General features: G+C 32.7%; 1 protein-coding gene across 2 annotated transcripts in view; it reads left to right on the top strand.

The window, feature by feature from the left end:
• LOC124357729 (centrosomal protein of 164 kDa-like) overlaps positions 1–20289 on the top strand; it is a 67854-nt gene extending 47565 nt beyond the window's left edge. For both annotated transcript variants that reach the window (XM_046809738.1, XM_046809739.1), the window contains 5 exons: positions 1974–2140; positions 8451–8652; positions 11248–11373; positions 12447–12582; positions 15272–20289. In XM_046809738.1, the coding sequence (XP_046665694.1) occupies positions 1974–2140; positions 8451–8652; positions 11248–11373; positions 12447–12582; positions 15272–15323 (683 nt within the window). In that variant the 3' untranslated portion in view covers positions 15324–20289. The remainder of the gene's footprint in view (positions 1–1973; positions 2141–8450; positions 8653–11247; positions 11374–12446; positions 12583–15271) is intronic.
• The last annotated feature ends 7549 nt before the right edge of the window (positions 20290–27838 follow it).

The following is a 27838-nucleotide window of genomic DNA, read 5'->3' on the forward strand; positions in this document are numbered from 1 at the left end:
CTTCATCAATTTTAGCCAGCATGGAAACAGAAAAGTCGAATCTCTTAACCTTGTCTGCCGGTTTGATATGGTGTAAAAGTTGAATCTTATAGGCAGTTAAACGAAGTCTTTTATGAATTACCTTATGGACTGTTGATCTTGGTAACCCCAATTCCAGACTGCGTCTTGTTACCGATTTCTTAGGGCTTCGAGTGCATGAAGCTCGGATTCTGTCTACATTCTCTTGAGACACACGCGGCCTACCCGGCGACTTTTGCTTCAAAACACTTCCTGTTTCCTTGAACGCACTTAACCACTGACGAATTGTTTTGTCTGTAGGCGGGTCAACACCATAGCTACGTCGAAAGTTTCTTTGTACAGTAACAACAGAATTAGTTTCTATGAGCCAAATAACACACTGAGCCTTTTGTTGAGGGGTCGCCATAGCGCGGCAGTCCAGACGACACTGACTGCTTGCCGCAGCCGCTACGTCATTTCAAGGTCAACGCTCCGCAGTGCTGCCAACTGTTGAGAGAAACATTCCCAATTGGTATGAGTGAAACTCTTTGAGCTGCTTGTTTCAAAGGAATTGATCAAATGTTGCTATCTTTTATAGTTTTAAAAATATTAATTTTTTAAACCCCGGAGTTCTTTTATAGACACCCTGTATATTAGGACTGTCCTGTATTTGCTAAATACTTAGCAATTAACTACACTTGTTCTTTGAATCTCTTTTAGATTCAGTTGATTATGGTTCATAAGTTATTGTCCCTCAGTCTTTATAATTTCTTTGACTAGCTTTGTAGGTGCTAATATGAGTTTGTAAACTATGTTTACTGACAAGAAACTCAAGTAAAACACACTTGTCGGGGAAGTTGCTACAAAAACTAATTTATCTCTGGTAATAAACTAAAATTTCTTTATTTTAACAGTAAGGACCACATAGCCCTTTCTTTCTTACACCTTAATATGCAATTAATAAAAAATAAATAAAGTATACAATAAATGTAAGAAATATATTGTTGATAACATAAACAAATATTACCCTGGACAAGAAAGATCTTTAAAAGATTGCACAGAGGACATGGTTATACAGCCCAAAAATATTAAGATAGATGTATACAATGACAGTGAGACCTAGCATCACAGGAGTTACAGTAAAAGCAGGAAGACACCAGAGGAAGTGCAAGTTCCTGTGACAGTCTGCTGACAAAATTAGAATACAAATTTTAAGAAGTTTTTTCCACTTTTATTTTTGAATATTGAAAGTTTAACTCTTGTACAGATCTGTTGTGGCCAAAATTAACCAATTGAATCAATCCCTAATTTTTACACTAGATTAGATGGATTTTACGAAAGAAATGTTCAGTATAAGTAAATTTATTTTGTGGATATATTACTGTTGAAAGTTTTAATAATAGTTCCAATTCAAAAATTATCACTTTTTCGGTGCAAAAGAATGATAAGTTTAAAGTATGCGTATACTTTTCTTTGAGACAGACACATATCATATATTATTATTTCATTTCATCATTTTTATTTGCCACAAAAATATACATCTCATTATTACATCCATGTCAAAATTTTAAAACTAACAATAATGAAGCCTATACAGCACAACAGTGATTATAACAGATTACAAAAACTCCATATCCATAAAATCCATATTTTTAATTTTGAAAAAATTCATTTAAACTATGAAATGGATTCTTCAACAGCCAGGAATAGAAATTATTTTTACATCTGTCAAAGGGATATGAGCTAATTTGTCTTTCAACAAAATGATAAACCTTCAAAGATACCACAACATGACTGTTAAGGGTTATTATTTTATTACTAAAAATGAGTAAGTGTCTAAAATGTCTGGTGTCTTGTCTTAAGAAGACAATAATTCATTCATATACCGATTACTATTATATCATCTCATTAGTTAATAAAAAAGTATTATAGAATGTTCATTACCTAGACACAAGCTCATATAGTACATTATACAGCAGGAGCAAGCTGTGAGCTGGACTTCTACAGACATCGGCTACACCTGGAGCGTGAGTCAGTTAGGCGAGCGAAGCAAGCTTTGGCTGAACAGAGACACAACATAGAGAGCAGACAGCTACAGTTGCGACACAAGCAGCACACTGAGACCCTTCACCAGTTGCATCAGGTCAGTTCCTCTGCAGCTCTACATTTCTATTCCAATAAAAGCCAGGATATTGTTATTGATCATTTTCGGAATAAGGTTCACATAACATTCACCTGTCACACATATCAGCGATAAGTCATACTTAAAGAATATAAAATACAAATACAAAATATTATAAAGAGTTGAAGGGGAGTGCTGAAATTTCAGACACAATGTATTATTGTACTAGCTGACCCGACAGACTTCGTCCTGTCAAAAAGATTTGTAATGTGGGCAGTTTTTTTTTGCCTACGTATTTAAAAAAATTCTCCTGAACAGAACCGTCACCCTGGTGATAGGGCGTTGTGAATAAAAAATAATTAAATAAAACATATATAAGGATTTAAAAGTAAGTAATCGCTTTATTGTTAATCATGTGAATCATAGTTATTAATTATTATCATTGTAGTGCTTTGTGGTATACGATGTTTTTTGTTTGAATTACCTGGCGCATAGATAAACAAATCTGATGGTTTTTCCACACGGGAACAGGCAACATACAATTGAACCATGTGAGAAACATGGTTTTCTAGATTAATACCACAAACACTTAATGATTGCCCCTGGGACTTGTTTATAGTCATAGCAAAAGCAAGCCGCACTGGAAACTGTAGTCGTTTAAACTCAAATGGCACATCAGTCGGAATCATTGGGATGCGCGGTATGAGAACATCCTCTCCTTTTATACTTTCCTTTGATTATAGTTGCTTCTATCACATTGTTTAGTAAATTTTTTATCACTAACCGTGTACCGTTGCAAAGACGCGGTTGGTTGATATTTCGCAACATTATAACCACCGATCCAACCTTTAAATTGAAGATTGTGAGGTGGCAATCCTGGCAAATCCAGCGAGTTTAAAAAATTCCGGTGGATAGTTGACTACATCATCTTGATTAGTAGCCGAATCAACTGATTTATATATCCTCAATTCGCCTGTAATTTGTTCTTGAATTTTGAAATTTAAATTCATTTACATCTATGTTTTTTGCAGCCAGTATAGCTCGTTCGCTCAACCAATCATGGTTTCTGTAATTTTGAGAAACATCTGGAAACACCTTCTGAATAAGTTCATCTTTTGATCGAGTTAACTGACAAAAACTTTGAGGAAAGTTAATGCAGCCAGTCAACATGTCTATAGGAAATTTGCCATTACCAATGTCAATGAGTTGTTTAGAGAATATGTCTCCAGATTGGTCATTTTGCAACTCGACACGCATATTCTTGCTTTAAATGAAGTACTTTGACATGTTTTCCACAAATTGAGGACTTTAGACATGCATTGAGTTTATCAGCTGACGTTGATCGTGGAATCACTGGCAATGTTTGACGAAAATCCTCCTGCTAATAAAATCATTGCACCACAAAAAAATCGGTTTATTCTTGCTCCGTAGATCTTTTAAGGTTCTGTCTAAAGCCTCCAAAGATTTTTTTATGTGCCATCGTGCATTCATCCCCAAACAATCAATTTACATTGCTGCAAAACCTTTGCCATTGCAGAGTTCTTCGAAACGTTGCAGGTTGGAGTTTCATTGCTTTGCATATTTTAATGGCAATTTTAGTGCTGAATGGGCTGTTCGACCACCTTCAAGCAAAAGTTGCTGCGATTCCCGACGAAGTGAGTGCAAGTGCAATTTTATTTTGTGAGCGAATTGTTGCTAATATTAATGAAATCAAAAAAGTTTTTCCTGTACCACCAGGTGCATCTAAGAAGTAAATCCCCTCCAGTTTCATCATTTGTTACTTTCATAAGAGTTTCAAATACATACTTCTGTTGTTCATTTAACAGTGGAAGATTTGTTTGAATTAATTTCTTTCAAAGCGTTGAAATCATACAGTTTTTCTCGATGCAACTCTTGGTTTAAAAGCGTCATGCATTGGACGATTGGGCGCGGTCAGGCCTAATTGAATTAATAGTTTGTTTGACATTATCAAGCACATGTCCTCAATTGAAATCAATGCTTCATTGTAAATTTCTTCACTGATTTGTATATTTGGATTTCCCATTCTATTCCGTATTTGATACAAAATATCATCACACATATAATCTTTGTACTTGATCCACAAATCAATTGGGTTTGATGGGAAGCATGTAGAATATGATTATAGAAAACAATGTTCGTATTTGATGAGCGTGTGATGATATACAGCATCATTGAGAGTTTGATCCCAATGAGCGCGTCATTTTCAAGCAATTGCAAACGTTGACAGGCTTCTCTGTAGGATCCACACAATTCACCATCAACAGTTCGTAACTGTTGGAATGATGTTGGGCCACGTACATTGACTAATAGCAGTCGTAAATAAAAACATTCATCATTGCTTGGATGTACTGAATAAATCCGGCCAATCGCATCGGTGGAATATACATCTGTAATATCCTGGAACTGGTTTTCCTTGTTTCCGACGTATAAATCTCCTTGAGGATTGATTCCAGGTATAATATTTTGGCATTTCAGAATATAGCAATGTTTGTGCGATATCATCGTTTTGGCATGTCTCAAAAAAAAATTGGTTAATGTAGTGGTGGCTGAGCAGCTCTTTGTACTGCGTTCTGTGCTGTAAAATACACTCTTTGTCCATTTTCTAAATGCACAGCTAAGTGAACAACAGAAGGGTGTCTCTCATGAATAGGAAAAAGAAAATATTCGCCAAACTGCTTCATTACTACTGACATAGCGGCCCATTTGGTATTGGGTAACTTCATCATTGGAATTCCTCTGCACCAATTCCAATCACAGCCATATCACTCCCTTTGGTTACATATTTTGCAAATGTATTTAATAGATTTCACTGAAGGCAAGATTCAACGTTGATGTGTGCTTTGAATGTCTTTGATAAAATGGGTGAATATGGAACAATCCAACGATTATCTATTTCAATATCTGTTGATTTAATTTGACAATTGTTGATTTTCCCCATTGTCTGCTGTCGATCTGCGACGATACAATGGATAACCGTCATTACCAGTAATTGTTTCCGATATTATGTCCGTGGATATCGTTTTGAACATTTACCATCCATCATACACGGTGAATTTTGATTAAGAGTTCCACAGGGACCATGTATCATGTTTTTGATAACTACCTCATGCAATCCAGGATCTACTTGTACATTAGGGATTTCAGCTGATATCACTGCATCAACTTCATTTGGCCTTATCTTTTCAACCAACCAAATCAAAATGTGTGCATGTGGCAATCCTCGTTTCTGCCACTCCACAGAATACATCCAGCAGCGTGTCTCACCAAACACATTATGTTTTTACGATGAAATCCATTAAAGATTTCAATTTTTGTCTAAAGACTCTGGCTGTAATATCATGACGATCAATGGTGATTGCCCAGGGAATAACTCCTGCTTGATTTCTATCCATTGCGGATTGCATGTAAATGTGATGAACAAATCAGCTGTACCATAATGACGAACATACGACATGGCATTCTTGAGCATATTCGTGCATATGCCGAGGGCTTCTGATGTATGTTGCTGGAAGAATAGTCATCCGGACCGACATTCTGTGCATTTCCATCAGTATTAATCGCATCTCGAAGGTGAATAATACTCTTCAGATCGGAGTTTGGTTTGATTCAACCTGATGAATGTTAATCTCTCCCGTTTCAATTTTAACATACATGTCAACAACATATTTGTGATATAATCGCCGACATTTCAATATGTGATTTTCTTCATTTTCCCGAATCATTAGGCGGTATGAATAATAGTTCATTGAACTGACTTTTTTGTTGGTTTCAGAACCTGTAAATATATTTTGTTTTAATAACATTCAAATATAAAAATTAAAATATACATAATATAATGACTGAGATATTATCGCCATAGCTAAACTAATATTTTAGTTACCTGTAATGGGATTTATCATTTTTATTGAGAAATCGTAGCCATCTTCACCTGCCAAAATATAATGGGATATTGCAGTGCATCATATGAGCGGGTGTGTTTCCTTTATACGTTGTAATTGATCATTCCGACGATGTAAAACAATATCACGGGATTCCAAGTTTTCTCCAACTACAACGATAGCAACTTCATCAATAGTTGGTGCATTAAAAACGTCTTGTATGTTGACCTGCAGGTGTTTTATCAGCTCTGATTACAATTTTGTGATTATCGGATGGCATCAGATCCAGGGCAGTTTTAAACAATATAATCAATTGATTGTGTTGATGAAATAAAGTTTGTAATTGTTCTACAATAGACCTCTTTACTAAATTGGTTATGTGCACACAACGCAGATCAATTTCTTGTGGTGAATTGCCCATAAAATAAATTTTGCAGGAATTTGTTGTCGCTATCTGACACTGGTAACAGTGAACCTGCTCTGTGATATATTTGCCCTTGTATCTGTAAATAAAAAAAAAATATTATGGTGTGGTATAAATTAATGGATTGTCAGTGATCAAACTTAAATAATATTTTTATCTTAAAAAGTATATATTTAGTTTTAACTAATATCTATCAAATATAAAATATAAATAAAAAATGTCACTGAAACTGAATCACCATATAATATGATGACTAAGTGATATATAAGTGATTAAGAAATTAAAGATTAGTGACACATCTTAACTTTGGTGACAGAAAATTTTTGTTCGCTAAAATAATTATGGTAACTGCTATAATACATACCATGAAAGTTGGCATAAAATTTTCCCGAACTACATTTGTTGTCCCAAAATGAAGTCATTTGAAAAGCAATTGTTATATTGTTGGATATGTGTCAAAAAGTGTATAGAATCTGTTCCTATTCCTGAAACCAATGAGTACAATGGTTCTGGTGGTGGATCCAATGGTATCAATTTTACTTTACCATTTGCGCAACACAATCCATGGGCTTCGTTTTTGTATTTTAATGCCTTACAGTGTGAGCAAACCGAGTTCATAGAACCAATAACAACACATTGGTAGTTACTGTAGTCAATTGACACATCGTAACTGAAAGCAGCTCGATTCAAACTGCGCGATTATTAGTTGAATGTCGCGCTCGCGATTCACGCGTTTGTAATATCCGAATTCTTTCACGTTCATTTCCGTCGTCACGTTCTTGTGCAGTACGATTAGATCGTAATTAGCTTGGTTTGTAGCATTTCTGGTTCTTCTACCTAAAATTGCTTCGTCTTATAGGAGGCATATCAAATATAAATTATTTTTTCACTAATCACGAACTAAACAAACACTAACTAAGTAAACACTCTGCACAAAACATGATATACAAATTTGTTTTCGTGTATCAGTTGACAAAAGCAAACTCAATAGATTAGGTCACAGATATATTAATGTTTTATTTACTATCTGCATTACACGATCACTGCACTGTTTTTATTTATTATTGGTAACATTTAAATGTAAGCAGATGTTTCAGAAAGTTTTTTTCGAACTATAGCTGTCAACAGCTGTTTAATGCCAGTTTAATTTTAATTATGAAACGTACAAACTACAATTTTTCCTGAATTCCAAAATATTCCAGATATATTTTCTTAACTTTTTCTTCATAAAAACCTTCCTTCCTCGGATTTCAATGAACATTTTACAAAAAGAATTAACCGAATCCGTCCACCCGTTATCGAGTTTAGCGCTTACCAACACATTTCGACATTCATTTTTATTTATAAGATTACTTAACCATCAACAAGTGTGAAGACTAGTTTACTTGACAGGATAACAGGATTTTGGACATTTTCTATCTCTATGGTTACAAAAGGTAGCATGTTTTGAGGTTGGAATCTATCCCTTTCGTCAGGTAGGGGATGTATTAGTATATACAAACATAACGAACAGAAAGAAGAAAAGATAGTTCCATCATCAATAATAAACTTTAAACAAAGAACTAGTTTATTAGATACCTTACCTTGTTAAAAGTTCCAAAATTTTTGTTATGTAGAATTAGCGCTATATGTTTTGGGATAAAAGTTCCGTTGTCAGGTGTATGGAAACGCTAAATTTAAAGACTGTGTCCTCAGTGTCTGCGCTGCCGGCCGGCCGGGTCAGGCCTGTGGTTGTGCATATGGGGTAGGTTTAATCCGTGTGAGTTTCAATACATTTGTACGTCTTTTTAACTTTCATCAACTTTTTTGTTTTTATACACCTACACACTTGGTGTTAATTGTACATAACCAAAATTTTAGAACTGATGACAAGGTACCATATATCTATTTATAATTACAGTTTTGTGGCTGTTACAGACAGATTTATACTGGTTTACTTCTTGAATATATTCTAAAATCTGTTTACAGTTTGTTAACTATAGATATGATGATAATTGATTTTGTTCAGGAGGAGAGAGAGCTGACAGACATGGAAGTTAGTTTACACCGCACAAGAGCTCTGCTGGGAGAGAAGATCATCCGCCTGAGGTATTTAGAGCAGAGCATTGAGAGAGCTGCTGCCTACACACCTCACCACTCCCAGGACACCACAACCATCACTAACACAGATTCTTCAGGCTTCAGCGGCAGTGACCTGGACCTTTCCAACAGTACGTGTTTTGACTAACCAAATATGTTTCAAAATCAAAATATTCGGCCAATTCAAGAGTTTATTCTTGAAGAAAAGAATCAACAATATATCCTAGTATTATAAAATTCTAGTATTATAGTATTCAAAAACAATAAATGATTTTAAAATATAAACACTGTGTAATGTATTTGTTTGTGGCATTTTTACTGCTACACTCAGATGTAGTTCATGCTCAGCAATGCTTGAACAAAATTCAATACTCACACAATAGCAATAAGTCATATTATCTAAACAATATGAACTACAAGTACATATTACCTATACAGAATCCTGGGGAGTTTTGAAATCAAGGGCAGTAATGTTATATTATTAGCTGAGCATTAGCGAAGCCTGTCACTCAATGGGCTGTAAATATTTGATTTCTGTCTATCTGTCAGTCCTCACAATATTTTTAAAACCAACTGACCTGTAGACTTTAAATGTTGCATTAAGCTTCATTAATAGGCAACGCTGAGTTCTATGATGGTGCATGTCACTCTGTGGGATCTAGCTTAGCATTACCGAATATTTTTACATTGGTCTTATGGGTATTGAGTTGCCATGGTGGCAACAAGGAAATTGCAGAGTAAATAAATTTGTAAATAAACTGAGTTAAGTTTGTTATTAATGATGGAAGATTTGAAAAGATAATAAAATTTCGGAAATTGCCATCGTTATATGTTACAAAATGTATAACCCAACGTTTTGAGGATTGAAATATATCTTCTTCTTCAGGTGAGGAAATAATTAGTACATACATAGAAAAAGAAAGAAAATAAAGACAAAATGAATGGAAAGAAAAGGGAGTCAAACATTCCCGAAAACTGCTTGGAGTCTGGCCAGGAGAAAGGGATACAGACGTCATTGCAAGTTATGAGTACGAGAAGTCAAGAGCACTATCACATATAATACCAGTACAGGCGAAAGTGTACTAACGTGAATATCAACGTTGGCTCTTCCTGCGGTCTTATGGCATTTCGTCTGAAACAATGAGATGGAAAGGCAATGGTCAGGCAGGGTAAAAACAGCCACCTCCAGCATATGTTTTGATCCTAGACATTAATTAATGTCACTGATGTGTTTATGAATTTTGTTGATTGAGGTTTGTTTGGTTTTTAAAATCTTTTTAGATTTGATTTTTTTTAGTTCTTTTTTAAATATTGGTACATAGAGTGAACTAATGTCAACCGAAGATTGACTTAGCAGTTGGTCTTCTAGTTTTATGTATGAAACCTCAATTAGTATGCATTTAAAGAAATTCCCCTCATGTTTTATTATGTTGGCTTCATCCCATTTCATGTGCTAATTTCAGACCAAGATTGTTGAGCAATTGTAAACTTCCCACCAGTTTTTTTTAGTATTTTTTTTAATGTTATTCTTACATTTAGTGGTATTTTGTTTCAATTATGTATTTCCTTATTAAAAGAACATATTATACTGTAAACAAAGCTTTTTGAGACCTGTGTGTCAGATTTTGGTTTGGTTTTTATGAGACTTTGTCTCGTTTCGTTTTCTAAAAGCGGTTATGTAGATTTTTTATTTTAATTTTTTGATCCATGCTTTTCTACTGTTTTTTTGCACTTCTTTATGATAGAATGTGATTATTCATTTTTTAAAAGATCCAATTCAAAATTTTTTTTATTGTTCTCTCAAACCATCTTGTGTGAGCACAAGCTCTTTGCTCTGTCTAACAATTGTGTTTTCTTACAATTAACTGTTGTATTAGGATATCCTTATCTTTTATTACAAGCACATCCAGAAAATGGAGTTTGTTGTGTACTTCTTTTCAATGGTTAGCAAATGGAGGGTGAAATGCTGTTTTGGTGGAACCAAATTTCATTAGGACAAAGAACATAAGGAAAATATGAAAAAAGGGCTAATGGCAAAATATTGTGAGAAAGATGTTACTTTAAATGGACTTAAACCTATGTAAACATGAATGAGTTCTAAGATGGTGCATGTCCAACCATGGAATTTGGCTGAGTGGCCTATGAAACGTACTGAGTACCTTTCTTTCAGTAACCTGATATATAGCAACAAAATATGGGTAATTTGAGCGTTATTTTTACATTGAAGACCTTTTTTTGGGTTCATTCCAAAAGTCGGATAATACAATAATCCAAAAGAGGTTTCGTTCCAATTAACCCGACTTCTTGACACTTTACAGTACTTGAAACTCAAGTTATTAATTCCAGGATATTAAGTTTGTTAGATGTGTCAATTTCATTTAATTTCAAATTGATTTTGGGTGATAGATCTTCAAAAAGTTAAGCTACTAAAGATATCCAACTAATGAAATAACTAAGTTACATAAAGAAAACTAGCCTTGTTAAAATATGTATAATTAAGACAAATTTGTCCAGTATTAAATTGTGTATTTTTTTACAGAATAATATAAAATCGTCTGTAATATTGTTCTCTTAATGTTCGTGAATAAAGTGACCTTGTTTGAAGTTTGTCAGTCTGAGAATAACATTTCCATAAAATTTAAAATAGTTGTGATTTCTCTTTTTAATTTTGAGTTCATTTGCTATAGATTTAGTAAGAGTATGTAGCTAAAACGTATTGGTTCTAGCTGGTCAGTGTGTGAATGGCAGACCTCCAGAGATGTTTTGGACTGAAAATGTGCTTCAGAGTTTGGAGAATATCAACAGTGAAATACGAGAGATTTGGACTATTCTAGGCAAACAGCAAGTGCCAGGTAACTTGTAGTCTCTAGGGGAACTTTTGCTCTGGGGAATGTGTTGTTTGTTAAGCTGCAGTTTAATAAAGTACAGTAGTTTCATTAATCTGAACAGTCGTTGCATAATTTCATAAATTCCAGATGTTTTCTTACAAAATAACCAACAAATTATCACGAATATTAGGAAATCCCAATGACAAAAACTCATTCGAAAACAAATAAGGAATTTATGAAATTAAATGCAACAACTGTGATATATTGTACATTGGGCAAATGAAAAGGAACATCAAGAGACGATTCAAAGAACACTTTGCACATATAAAATACGGAAGAAATGAAAAATCTGCTATTGCGAATCACTGTATTGAATCTGGACATACCATCTCTAATAAAAAGTTTTGATTATTGAAAGAAGTTACTAACACAATACACTTAAATGCTTAGGAAACATTTTACATTAACACAAATCAAGAAAAACTTATCAATAATGAAGACGGAACTATTCAAAATTTAATTCTACTCTCGTATCAATTTATAAGAAAATTAAAATGTAATTCTGTTTAAATATTTTATACTGGCTAATCATATTTCCAAAACCTTTACCATATGTTATTTGAATATCTATTATTTATAAAAATGGAAATATTTATTCATTTGTGAAGTGCCTGATGATGGAATCATTGATTCTGAAAGGCCTTGCAATAAAGAAATACATATTGGAAAATTTGTATTATTTACCAGTGATAGTAAAACTTTTCAACTAACTTTTCAATGCTCCAAGATTCTTCAATCAACTTTTTTATTTTACCATCCATAATATTAATAATGTACTAAATATAATGCAGATTTTTGAAGTGATTTTTGATGTAAGAGATCTAACCATAGATTCATATTCTGGTATATAAAATAACCATCAATTTAAAGTGTTTTTTAAAATTTTTAAACGTACATAATTTTATTTATACAATTATAATAACATTTTGCCTACTCTATTCTATATAGACATTTTGTGATTTATACAAAATTTGGTTCCAGTCGGTTCAATTAAAACATACCTGGATAAGATTTACATAAATGACATTGGTGTTTAGGTTTAGGACCTCCGCCAGTATTGAACTATGAGAGGCGAGCCATAGGCCAGGGAGGGGTGGATTCCTATACTTTGGCTCCTCATCGAGCCAATGATATTGCTGACCGCACTCGCAGGCTGAAGGAATGGCTCATCAGGTAGCAACTATTTGTTTTTAAATATTAAATTTGGATGTAAATACTGATTCTAGTTGCTGTGATTGGAGTCGTATCTAAACAGTTATATAGAGGTATTAGTTTTTAGAGACTAGTAGCCTACAGTGAGCTGATCCTACCTACCATAGGGACATTTTGCCTGTAAAATTCTGCCCAATCTAACAATATGTTCTGTTGGAACTATGCACATCAAGTTTTAAGGTTTTTATATTATAAATAATTGTGGGGTAAATCAGGATTGATTTTAATGACTATGTTTTTGCATAGCCTACCATAAAAACATCATAATTGTACTTGTAATATGTCTGACTGACATGTTTTGTGGACTTATTACTTCTTAGCATGAAATTTGGCAATTACTAAATAAACTGAAATGAAGTCTAGTCAAAGATTCTTTATTCATTTTTGTTCAACGTGATTACATATCTATCTATGTAAGAAGGGTTGATTCAATGCTAATGAAAGGAAAATAGGATTTTGCGATGTCACTGCACAGGAACGAAGAGCACTAATTATCACACTCGAACTAACGAAGGGTGATATTGCTTAGGTTCATTCTGTGCAGTCTTGACGTCATGAAGTTTGTCAGGTATCACTTAATTATTTTAACTTTGAGTCCATTGTCACCTGAAGAAAACAATAGATTTCAATCCTTAAAACGTTATCCTTTTTTCTAACATATAACGATTACAAATGTTCAAAATCCTATTATCCTTTCAAACCTTTCATCATCAATATAAACTTTAAATCAATGGCAATGTTGAATTGCTCCATTTCACCTTCCAACTAGTAGAGTATAAAAAATCTGAAACTCACAGGCACCTGGAACCTGGAGTCCACGTCTGTCTGACAAAGTCCAAAAATGTGGACAATGAAGACATTCAAAATGAACTTTCTGCATCGTTTATACATCAGAAACACCTAGACTCAGGGTGTCTATCGACCAGGAAAACCAGGAATGTTTAACAACATGGAAAAATTAGGGAATCTCATGATAAATCAGGAATATTGTCCAGTTATTCTTGTAATCGTGAATATTTTATATTCCATTGGAGTATTTAGAAGATGCAAGACAAGTGTTGTACACCTCCTGTTACTTTCCGAGGTCAGATAATCGAATCTGTGGAGACTCGCCACATCATTAGCAAAGGACTAATCGGCAGTACAGAAATTACCAATTGTTGAAAAATTTATTGACTAATTATCTAAGTTTTGTAAATAATATTGTGCTTGTAATTAGTATTTTCTATATAATGTTCGAGTTCGCTGCATGGTTGGTGAACACAAAGTGGAATCGCCTATGTTAACACAAGCGTGACTATCAAGGATTAATGCTTTGCAATTGACATTAAATTTCTATGATTATCCTCCCAGATCGCCAGGCCACAAGGGTGGAATAGCTGTTCTCTGCGTCTGGTCATTGATTTATGACCATGTTCTGTTCCTTAGCTCTGCGGGCTACACTTAGTAGTCCTTGCTGTTCTGTTGTGCAGCTCACCAGGCCTGTATTGTGCAGTTATAAAATTCACTCCTTATCCAGTTATGACTGAAAAGTACTGCAACTTCTTGGTGAAATAAGTAACTAAATTAATATTTCTCTATTTGCAGTAAATATCATACTAAACATCAGTATTGTTTTTTCCAAGTGTCAGTAACTGTAGCTGCTATAGTGTTGTACCAATTTATTAAAATACCACTGCGTTTGGTAGAGACAGCCAAAAGTATAGTTTATTTCTGTTGATACTAGAGACTTACTTGAGACTGATTGTATTTTTATTCTGAAAATAAAATTTCTTTAGAACTGGTCAAATAATAACTTAAATTATTTGGTTCATGTAAAAGCAAATAATAAATAACCAACTGATAGTTTCAACCTTGAAGCTAATAAACTTTGTAATTATTTAGCAATTTCATATAAATCTGTTACTTATAGAACCGAAGGTCAAATACTGCCATTCAAAATTATGTACATGGTTGTGCAAGTGTTGAGTGGTGATGCAGATTGCAGCCGGTTACTATGCGTGATGAGCTTAGACGTCAACCACCTGCGAATTATTTATCCAAGCTGAGCGAGAGATAAATTTTGGCCACATTAGTAGCCTCCTGATTGCAAAGGATTAAGACTCAGACAAGGCAAATCGGTGAAAGATCAAAGACAGTCTATGGCATGTTTGTGAATCTATACTATCCATGACACTAAGATTTGATAGTCTACCCCAAATCAAATACAACACCAGACATCAGGAAGACAGCCATACCCACATACTGCATTGAGTTCTATCGCAAAACACTTCACTAGATGAAACCATTTTCCATGATAAATCCCACACCCACACCCACAGAAATGAAAAGAGTGGTTGTCTTATCAAACATCAAGACAACACTGAAATATTTCCTGATTAAAAAGGCTCTCTATAGTTTTAATGAATTTAATTAAACATTAACTGTTCATAGTGTTTGCTAATAACTTTTTATTAGTTATTTGATGTGTTAATTGAATGAAGTAGTTAGTTTTGTATTTGAATTTATCATCAGTTTGATTAAATTTAATATATACTTTAGTTTAAATTATGACAACATTCAGTGCACGAATTGTATACTAATTGAATAAAGAAGTATTGAATTAAATTTAATTTAGGGGAAAGCCTAACTGTTGGTTAAATTTTTGCAGAGTTCGAGACCAACAGACGACAACTCACTTGATTGCTCCAGTCAATCTCTGAACATCTCCCCTCTCTTCTTTGTCACTCGCTGGAGTTCTCCTACATTGTGATATAGATAAATTTGATCTCTTATCCTAGAATTAAGCTCCAATCCCATACAAAACCAAAGATTATCTTAATTTTAGCAATAACTTTGCTTTAACCTTCCATACTCATGCTACTAAAATTATAAGTATACATCCTTTATTAGAAAAGTAGACATGACTTTTATTTTATTAAATTTAATAGTAAGCAAAGCTTTAATATAAGGTGTAAAGTCTACTTCAGTTTTCATCAAGCACTGATTTAAAAGAAAATCTAGTCACTTGTTTTATTTAAATCTTATTAAATACTTGACTTAGAATAATTTTAAGTGTGTATCAATGTTTTTAAGATAATTTATTAGCTGTGATAATTTTAAATCGATGGCATAAATTTTAATTTTTTAATTGTTGTGTGTTTATTAAACTAGTATAATATTTTTGTAACTTGTCTTTTTATATTATTTATTATAGTAGTAAACCTTCAAAATCACAATGCAAATAATATTATGTTTCATAAAAGCAAAAAAAACAATAAAGTTGTTAAGCGTAATCACTTAAGTCAATTTAAATTATTATTGATTATTTATCCGAGTTCTGTTTATTAACAGTTATGTTAAAATATATATTTTTAAAATGTTCCTAGATATATTCTGACCAAAGATCTGTTCATTCTGCAAGATTATTGTTTTTGTTTTAAAACATTTTAACAATATTTTTTATTATTTTAAGGTAAAGATGTGTTGCACCTTTACAATTATTTCAAAGGAATTGTGAGAACTAATACTTTTATTTTTAACAAATATTTTTCTTTCCGTAAAGGTATAAAAGGTCTAAGTTGTGTATTTATGTAATATTTTCTCCCACATATTTTGCAAAAGTCTCATTGCCTTTTGTTTGTTGGTATTTCAAAAATGATTTAACTGATTGCACAAACAAAATATACTAACACCAATCTCTGGTGAATAGTATTGTTCATTTTACCAATACTAACATTATTTAAACATGAATTAAAAACAATCATTCAGTGTTCAAATTACTAACATTATTATTTTATAGTATATTTTAAAATAAAATCTAAAACATTTAACAATGCCTTTAGTGAACATTTTATTATTTAATAATTTTTACACATATTATCTATACTATTAATATCTGGACATAATGCATATACTTTTATGAATACTTTATCATATAATTCCTAAGTGCTGCACTGATTTAAAGTTTTTTAAATTTATTTTTTACTTATATTTAAACTATGTTTTGAAAAATAGGAAATTAAAATAAATTTCATGACTTATTAACAACATCTTTTTGAAAACATGAGTTGTTGAAGAATTGAATAGTACTATGTTATGTCTTTTGTAATGGTAACTTATTTGATCCAACTTAACTAGTTTATTAATATTTAAGTGAGTTTATTTCTATACTTAGTTTTTCAGTTTACAATCTAGAATAATTATTGACAAGGTGATAAAGTTATAAGTCTGTCAAGATGGTGCTAGATATCTTAGTAGTTAAAACGTCACAATTGATATAGTTTAGCGTTTTAGATAAATTTTGAATTAAATTTAGTGGTATATATGTTTTTAATATAATTTAGCAACTATTAATTTTATTTTTATAGCTGTTGCAGCTATTACAGTATTCAACATAGCAAACTATCAATTGTTTATATTCATTCAGTATTAGCCAAACACTTAAAAAATTGTAAATGAAACTTTTCTTTAATCCCTCAATGAAATAAAACAAAGAAAACCAAAAGGAGATAGCACTCTTTGCTTATGAACATTTATTGACATTTAGTTTACATCTTTCCTGGATCAGTGAAAGTTGCTATAGTATTACCGAAAAGAGGAAGAGTACCCTTCTAATAATACTGTAATAGTGTGTCAAAGATCTCTGGCAATTTAATGAGTCCCTAAGTATAATATTTTAACTGAATTTATTTGGGTTATTTGGGAAAGTTCCACTAGTATTTCCAATTGCTTCATCATATTTAGTTTCTTTCCCAAAAGGATTTTCTATAAAATATGTGTAACCCACCTAGAAGCTCCATTTGTGCTGAGATACTTCAAGTTTAAGATGAAATCTATCATCTCTTACAGTCAAACTTAAGATGTTGTTTTCTGTATTCCTTTCTGGATTCCAGCCAGTCACATAAAAGTAACTCATTGGAAAAATGAATATTTCACTCTGTAGCAAATGCATCTGACTGTGAGAGCCAATTGGAACAGGTTTTTTGTTCTGAGACGTATTAAAACTATTTTTTCTGTGATAGTAAACTTGAGTAACTTTTTAGATTGATCTTACTTTAATTGGACGAGATAGAGGACACTTAACTAATGTTTATGTTGAAAATTATTATGCTCTATCAGTATTTTGGCATTACAAATACTTAACTAATTCTGTGTCCATTCAGTGTGAGAATTTTAGTTTTCAAAATTTCAAAATTAAAACAAAAATTTATAGGTAAAAAATTTTAATCGTTTCAACAATTTTGCCGTAGTTATTTCTTTGAAATATTTTATTAAAACTCTGTTACATCTCCACATAGTTAAAGAGTCCAATATTTTGTTAAGAACTAGTGAATATAACATAATTATCTCTCATTTCGTACCCACCACCTTGGTGTATAGAAAAGCCATTCTAAATGCAGTAATTACTATCACATGTCTCCCTCCATTATATTTGCTGTTATAACGTTGGTATGTATGGTATTAATTATAAAACCATCGTTGAACAATAATTTTTAGTATTTTTAATTTACTAAACGTAATGTTCAGTTTTAAAGGACCGTGTTATGTTTATATATTAGTAGTAAAACTTTACGTTATATTTTTTTATATGATTATCAATGATTTTCCATTGTCGCTGAAAAATGTACTTCCAATATTTTCAGTTTCAACTAGGCCTAATGTGTTTATATTACTTTAGTCAAATATCAGTTGAAAATTTCCGTCTAAACAGATACGTAATTTAAAAAATGAATGTTGTCTTCCTGTCACTTGCACATTTCCATAGATTGTGTTTAACACGATTTAAGTAGATATTAAAATGTTGTATAGTCAGATATTGTATTTTTCTTGAAGGTTAGTTACTCAGCTCCACAAAATCTCGGATTATAAATATCTTTACTGTACTTTATTATCATATTTTTATGTAAAATCTAAAATAAATGTGTTGTGTTACGAGTGTAATTAATGTAAGAGTAAAATGTTGTAAAGCAAGTAAAATCTTGCAATAGTTAATATAACATTCAACAGATGTTATTTATGTAATACATTATTGAACTTTGCATAATTATGCAGGGTCATTGCAAAAGTTGTTAATGTATACTAAATTGTACAAGCAATAAACAATCAATCTCTTGATGTTTTATAACAATTGTATAAGTTTTAATATTAACTCACTGGTGTCGTCATTACGTGATATTACTTTTTCCCTACCTAATTATAAATTTTTATGATCCTATTTCTGCACCAAAATGTTAAAAACATTATTCTGTTATCTTTAGAAATTAGTGTTGCTCTGGAAGTTTTAAGATACTTGCAGACAGTGCATACTGCAATCTCTGATCATCATTCTTACCTGATTGTCTGAGAGCCAGTCAGTACCTGACAGCAACTTGGGTTCATCAGTGTACTTGTATCGTTTGTCCAGAAATATCAATTTCATTATCATGTAGTTATCAAAATAGCATCTTCAAGTTATGAAATTTTAATGGTTTTAATAAAGATGGTTTAAGAGAAGTGCATTGTACATCTCAAAAATGTCTATGGCTTTGAAGAACCATTTCGTGTCATTGGTCTTTAGGTGGTATTTAGAATTTTTGAGGAGCTGTAATTCACTTCAAGATTACAAATGTTCTAGGACGCATTTCGCTGTCACTAAAAAAAAAAAAATAATAAAGCTTCCTTAAGGATTGGATACGCAGCAGGGCAAATAATCTTGCAAGACTTTTAAAAAGGCAGGAAAATCGAACCTTATAATTTGATAGATGAGCAAAAAGCTGAACATGTGGAGTCAATCGTCAATCAGCAGACCCTCCAACTGCCTAATAATGGTGGTCATCGGATTATTTTGAAAATTGTCACTGGTTCTACTATTTTATGACGTTCAACCCGAGGAGAGAATTCCATATGGAGTGAAGACCCCACAATGGGCAAGAAATAATGATCACTGAAGAAAGTAATGTACACTGGTTTTTTTTCAGAAATATGGGATTAGTGAAGGCTATTAAGCTAGAGGGTTAAAAGTCTGTTACAGCTAGTTGATACACTGAACATAAAGGGTTTAATTTTGTACCACAACAATGCCTCTTCTCACACTGGTGCAAAAACTTTATTTCACTGAAAATATCATTGAAATGAAGTAGCATCTCGCCCTTATTCACCTGATTTTGCTCTGTGCGACTTCTAGTTATGTTTAATTCTGAAGAAACATTTGCATGATCATCGCTTTTCTTCGGAAGCTAAAATTGATGATTAAATTTGTGATATTTCTACTCCATTCCAAAAACAAGAGTGACTGGGTGCTTTCAACGAGTGAAAAATCAGTCTTCAGAAGTAGTATATTGAAGCTAGAGGGGATTACTTACTCTCAACACGCCTAATGTTTAGTAAATCGAGCACAAAAACTACATATATCTTAAAACTTTCATAGGAATCCTCTTATCTAGTATATAAAAATAATTCTGATTACTTATAATAGTTTTAGGTATTTTTTATTTAAGTTACTTTTAAGGGTATGTCAAATTATTATTATTGTCAGTTATTATCAAATCTATGAAAATTTAAAAATGTAAATCGATAAGAAAAAGTGATCATTTATAACAATTATAATTTGATAGTTTTAGATTATTCAATTAATGATTCATTGTAACTAATGTGAGTTCCAACAAATAAAGAAATACACTTTTAATTGTGTACACACAATTAAAAATATAAAAGATTATGACAAAATGTTACATAGATAATTAGATTGTCTACGAAAACAATAATAACACATCCAGCTTAGTTGGAAGAAAGCTGCACATGTGGCTGTTACCTCGAAATGTCAAACTGAATAAGCATTTTTAGATTAAATGATTAATTGGCGGAGCTTTAGCGAATAGGGCTGGGAATATTTCATTTCTGTCTGTCCTCACAATATTTTGAAAACGTACTGACGTATAGAGTTGTACATGAAGCTTCATTTATATATGAATAACACAGTTCAAAAATTGTTAAAACCACTCCATGGGATTTGACTGAACGTTAGTGAATTTTTTAACATTGGTCTTATGGGTAACCATGATGACAACAAGAAAATAACAGAGTTCATAAATGTGTAAACAAACTCAATACGCCCTTAAGAGATTTAAACATAATAACAACATTATCCTAATTATCTCAACACATACATAATTTTATAGTGCTTGGTATGTGGACTTTTATTATTTATTCAAACACTGAAAGAAAACCTAGTTTAACCATTGACTATCAATTAAGATTCAAATATTTTTACCCTCAGGTACCGAATTCATTTTTCATTTTGCAATGAAAATCATTGTGTGGGAGTTTAGGCTCACGTAAAAATATTAAATGACTATTTAACATGTTAAAATTGTACTTTATTATCTACTTTATTATGTACTTTATTGTTATGTTTTAAGTATTTAGTTGCCTAGCAACAATTAGATTTATACCAGATCTACCACCAAAAAATAAAATTATGTGGATCGTTAGCTTGCTTTGGCCAATCCCAAGTTTGAAGGTTAGGCCTTGTCACTTTTTTTTATTCATCGCCACTTTCACTCAAAATTTTGTCATCAAGGTTACCATTATTCACTTTATTTTTACTTTCATTGAGTATTTTCTCCATAAAGTTACTAAAGAAAACAAAACAACTTCATTTTACCATGACGTCATTTCAGACGACAATTAATCAAAACAATCAATAGATGGAGTGGTAAACTATAATTAATTTCGAGAGAGATGACCAGCTTCAAAATCGAATATTTTATGACCAAATGTAAAAATAATCGATACCAGGAGTATATTACGACTTGAAAATGACGAACTTAGCATGATGAGCAGTGCCCGTTATTGGTAATTATGCCGAAGTTAACTGTTGACGGCCAATATACGTCATTGGTAGCCAATGGGTTAATGAACAAACATCTGAGTGTATCATGTGGCAAGATATGTTGAGAAAAATGTCATATGTATACTTAAAATTTTTCATGAAATTTCATTTCGACAAGAACGAGTTCTATGATACATCATTTTCGTGTCAGTTTATGTTTATACGATTGTCTGTTTATCTATCTGTTCGCAGGACATCTCGAGATTCAAATGAGCTGTAGATATAAAATTTTACATGCAACCTCTGCAAAGCCTGTTATGACACATAGTGTGGTGCGCTTCTACCTTGTTTGTATAACATTGATTTAATACTATGAACTCATATCAATTTCTTTCAAAATCAAGGACTGGTTTAGTGGCTTCCAATCAATCAGAAATTATGTTTTTAAGTAGAATATATTTCATTGTAATGATTCAAACTTCAAGAGTTATCGAACAATGAGTAAGAATAAAAGTTGCTTCAAATTACAGGAACGTTTGGGTTAATTTGTCATTGTGTTTCCATTGAAGTATAATATTGGTGCAATCTTTTCTTGTAGCTTGTGAACTATAATGGTTAGTGTACAAGTTCTAGCAGGCTATTTATAAGGATCGTAATGATTCTTAGAAGAATATTATGAAGTTGATAGTTCAAATCCTACAGCAAATGTGTGAAATGTTCAAGATACTCTATTAGTATAATATTTTAGCTAAAATTAATTATGTAAGGAAATGTACCTCATTATAACTCATGGTATTGATAGATGCTTGTAGACTTTTACGTGCTATTTGGAAAAAGCCAAAACTGCATTATTAAGTATACTTTTTGATATTATAGGGGACAAAATAATATCTTCTCATATTATTTTGGGTGAGCTGAAAATATTTTCCCTCATTGTTGGCTTAGAAGTTGATTGTCTTTTATTTTGTATGAACTTAATTGTCAGTAAATTACGAGGGCCGGTTTTATTTTCAACCTCTGATCTTGCCATGATGGCAAGACATGTGGCAGTTGTGTGCAGTAGTTGATCACACATCTTCCCCACTACTACATTTGTCAGTGCAGAGTTCAAGTGGTCATTTTGCGCTTTGTCACATAAACATTGTTGCTTCTATCGATTCTCCTGCCAAATATAAATTGAGGAATGTTATTTGTTTTTTGTGAACAAAAGAGAATAGTGTAGCATAAATTTATTGGAGAATGTGCTATTGTTTGTCTCAAATTTCTCATAAAAGTTTATCTTTAAAAATTAAAGAGAGAGGAAAAAGAGGAATCTGATAAAGTGGAATTGTGGTAAAAATTGGTAGGTAAAGGTTCATTGATTGGAAGACATATTCTATGATAAATATGTCAATATAAGGATATCAATTAATTTGGAAATTATAAAATGAACATCCAAATTTGGCATGTTTTAAATTCATATTAAAAAGGTATTTCAAGATTGAGAGTAAATCATCTTGAAATAACTTTGGTTGTAATATATGATGTTGATTATTTATATTTTGCACTATATCTTATTTAAATGGAATGATTAATACATATCCAACATTTTAGTTTTCTAATACCATTACAGGTTTTCAAGAACAAAAATTAAAGTAAATTTGTATGAATAAATTTAGAGCATATTGCAAATCTGTCACTAAAATAACAGAGTTAAATGTCTTTAAGAGGCAGCTGTACTGGTGGCCATCTTTATTTTAGTTCCATAAAAACAATGTTTAACTTCAAACTCTTTTATGACTTTATTTTGGTTGTAAAATTAAGGGAAGATATCTCGTTTTAAGGAAAAATCAATTATCAAATTTTTATTGGTTAATCATAAGAAAATCACAAACCTTTTGTACTACTTTTTTGTTTATTCAATTAAAAAGTATACTCTTTGCTGTATATTAATCATATTTTTAAAATGAGACATTAACGATGATTCTACAACCAAAACTAATAGGGGTAAATGTTTTTTAGATTTAACATTGATCTTATGCGGTAAAACTCAAGGTCATTTCACAACAGTCGGCTCATAAGTTTTAAGAAGTTTTTAATACTATATCTTCACAAGAACTCACATTTCACACTATGTAGGATGTATTAATTTTGTCTTTGTCATGTTTTAACCTTGATTTTTCTAAAAAGTATTAAAATATGTTTCTTTATTAAGGTTGAACAACCACATGTTTTGATTGATTTTTAAACAAATTTCCAACTTAACATTTTTATCGTGAGCTCCTAATATTAAAAAACAAACTATATTAGAAGGGATAATGTTTATTTTTAAATAATGTATAGCTTTACAAAATTACACTAAGGAGTAATTTATAAAGAAATAACAAAAATATTCTGATGAGATATGTTACCTCTTGTTTAGTATGAGAATGTTCTCTTCTATTGCCAGTGAATTTAGAACTGTTACGTTGAATGTATTCTTTAAATCAAAACTTTGTATTTTGTGGTGCTGATGTTGTTGGCCTTAAACTGTTTTCATAGTTACTTCCCGTTGTTTAAAGAGTAATGTTACACTTATGAGATCTCATATAACTATAGATAAGTCCTGTGTCTTAACTATAATAAAGATGCTGTTACTGTAGTCTCTACACTATTGTGTTTGTTTATTTATCTTAGTAAATGAAAATTGTATTAATAGATTTTGAAACCTACCAGAGAATTTCATTTTGTTTCCCCTCTTTATACCCAATAAAATATTATTGTGAAATTTTAATTTTAATGTGACGACAATTTATTTATCATTTAAATCAGAAAACACAAAACTAAACAAAATCACACAATGATAATACATGAAGGACCTGCTGTAGTAGATATTTTAGTTCTAATCCCATGGTGGCATGGTTGAACTGGACAACTGTGGCACTTCCAGCACAGGCCAATGTGGGTGAAACCATGATTTTGCTTTTCAGTTTGAAAAAGTGTGTTAATAATGGTTTATATTTTACATCCTTCTGTACATTGGTTACCCAATTCTTATTTTAAAAAATCTGAAAAAATCAATAAAACATTTGGAGTAAAATTGATGATACTATGATATGGACTGCTCAAATTGTGTAACAAATTAACCCCTAGAAAGCTAAGGCGTCGTCACTGTGATGACGCGATACAGTTTTTTTAGTGTGCCGCGCTAAGTTATTGTTTGAAACGCGCCCCCCCTCCACGTAAGGTCAGTCAACCCTCCGCCGGGTCCGTGAGTAGTTTGGCAGCCATCTCGCTTGTATAGTGTTTGTGCAATATATCGAATGCGTAGTCATGGAGACGAAACGTTAGCTTGTACGTTGTTTTTACAATAGCATAGTGTCGTCTTGCCGAGATAGTTTAGTGTTTTACGTGCTCGTCATATGTACGAAAGTTTAGTGTTTCTATGTGCTTTTGTATGTGATAAATTTGTAAATATTTTATGTAATATAGTTATTGGTGAACTCTCAAAATGGATACGGATCAGGAACAACGTATTCTACAATGTTTGAATGAAACTTTATCTGATGACTTTATGTCTGAAGAAGAAGAAACCACTCCACTGAGCAACGATATTACTCCGATATAGACGACAGTGATGATACAGACGCTAACCCCCGACTATTCACCATCAGGTACTAGTTCTGCTAGTGATAATGAAGACTTACTGAAAAATACCTACAGCTAAAATTGCTACACAAGGGATAGTTTATGGATACTATAGATGAAAACTTTCATTGCTGTTATTACAGCTTATTGCCATGGTCCACCGACAGACATTCCTCAGGTAGGAAATGCACCTTTAGCTCGTCCTGCTTCATCACAAGTGGCTATAGACCTCAGGCAGCTTTAGCTCGTCCTGCTTCACCACCAATGTCTAGACCTCAGGAAGCTTTAGCTCGTCCTGCTTCACCACCAGTGCCTAGACCTCGAGCAGCTGTGGCTCGTCCTGCTTCACCACTAGTGCCTGTACCTCAAGCAGCCGTAGCTCCACCACCAACTGTAGCTCATGGACCACCACCAGTTCCTCGTGATCCACATCACTTTATATGTCCTAATCAGCGTATGCGGGGAGGAACGGACACTTTTGGAGTAACATTCCATCACGACCAACAAATACCAGAGCATCTGCAAGAAATATAGTACATATTCGGCCAGGTCCAACTGTTAATGCAAGAGACAAAACAAACCCTTTGGATGTGTTTTCATTATTTTTGTACAGATAATATGAAAGACAGTATTATAAGTCACACTAACTCTGCAATAAGAAGAAAACAAGTAAATTACACCAACTTTACAATTACAATTTCAGAAATTACTAGAGAGGAGTTTTGATGCATTTTTAGGTGTCCTGATTTTGACGGCAAGTCAAAAAGATATAATCACATGCCCTCTAATGAACTATTCAATGTAGAATTTTGCGGTAACCGTTATCTGGCTACAATGAGCTGTGCGTGATTTGATTTTTTAGTGGAGGCCCTTCGATTTGATGGATTTGAAAACAAGGAATGAGAGACGTAGGCAAGATTGCTTCACTCCAATAAGGGAAGTCTGGGAGATGTTTTGTGGCATCTTGTAGAGACAATTACAAACCAGGATCATACTTAACAATTGATGAACAGCTGTTGGCATTCAGAGGTCGTTGTAAATTTCGTATGTATATCCCTAACAAACCAGCAAATTATGGAATCAAAATTGTGATGGTTTGTGATACAGGTTCTAAATACATGATAAATACAATGCCATATTTGGGTAAAGGAACCACTCCCAGAAATATACCACAAGCCGAGTTCTTCTTAAAGGAGCTGACACAATGCGTCTACGGTTCAAATAGGAACCTCACCATGGACAACTGGTTCACTTCGATCTCATTAGCAACACAACTTCTAAATCCACCAATAAATATGACTTTAGTTGGGGACTCTACGTCGGAACAAACCTGAAATACCTCCAGAGATGAAAGAAGCTGGAGATCGACCGGTTGGGTCTTCAATGTTTTGTTTTTGATGACATAAAACAATGGTGTCGTACAAAGCAAAGAATAAGAGAGAGTCGTGTTGTTGCTCTCCAACTACTCATGAGCAACCATCCATCAACCCCAAGGAGCAAGAAGCCAGAGATTATCGAATGTTACAATGCATCCAATGCGCCGTTGACAGTCTTGACCAGATGTGTAATAACATGTCGTGCAGCCGAAAAACTAGAAGATGGCCATTGTGTGTTTTTTATGGCATGATTAACATAATGTTAGTCAATTGCTACACAATTTACGCACATAACATTGTTGCTCAGGACTCAAAGCCAGTTTCGAGACGTGATTTTGCAAAAAAATTGCACTGTGAACTTGTCAAGCCTTGACTTTAACATCGAAATCGCATCACAACTTTGCCAAAGCGTCTACGCGAATCTATCGCCAGCATCCTGGAAGTTGATATTCCTGCTGCCTAAATAGATCCTCAACTTGTCCAGGGAAGAAAAATTTGTGCATTTTGTTCTTAAAAAAAAACTACGAATGAATGACCTCCCATTTCTGCCGGCGCTGCTCAAAGGCAATGTGTGGTGAACACCAAGGGAAGTGGTGTGTGGACTGCACTTGTTAAGTTTTCAATTGAAAAAAACTATTATATTTGATGTAATTAAGCTTTTATATTACTTTTTTCTCATTAAAAACCCTTTTTATGTAAAATTAAAATGTTTTTATTAATGGTAGTCTCCTGACGGACGAATGTTTTAGCTGTAAACGTGTTTTTTTACGAACCTTAGCTTTCTAGGGTTAAGTAGAGCACTTTTCACAATAGGAACAAAAGCTATTAGCGTCAACAAAACCCTCAAGAATGCTTATCATGCCATTTTTGAAAGCCACCTTAGATATGGAATCCTTATGTGGGGTGCCACATCAGCAAACAATCTTGAACGTGTTCTACTTCTGCAAAAACAAGCACTAGGAGTTGTGGCTGGTTTAAAACCCCAGGACAGCTGCAGACAATTTTTTTTAATGGAAGATACTAACAGTCATAAGTTTATACATTCAAAAAATAAACTAAATACAGTAGGAAGACACTTACGGCATAATGGAGATATGCACCACTGCAACACAAGGCATGGTAACAACTTCACTCTACAAAATCACTTTGGGATCTTTTGTGAGAAGAAACCTTTGTACATGGGGGCTAAATGTTACAACTGACTTCCTGATAAAATCAAAAGTGTGAAGGCTAGAGTTTTGAAGAATAAACTGCATCATTGGCTGTCCGAGAGATATTTTTTTTAATTTAAATGAAATTTTTAATGAGACTTTTTTGACAATATTTCTTGATCACTTCAATTCTTGATGATTTTGAAATTTACACACACAAATATATATATATATATATATATATATATATATATATATATTTTAATCTAAAATTTCATGGAATAAAAAACCAA

The sequence above is a fragment of the Homalodisca vitripennis genome, chromosome 3, assembly GCF_021130785.1.
Source record: "Homalodisca vitripennis isolate AUS2020 chromosome 3, UT_GWSS_2.1, whole genome shotgun sequence".
NCBI classification, from domain to species: domain Eukaryota; kingdom Metazoa; phylum Arthropoda; class Insecta; order Hemiptera; family Cicadellidae; genus Homalodisca; species Homalodisca vitripennis.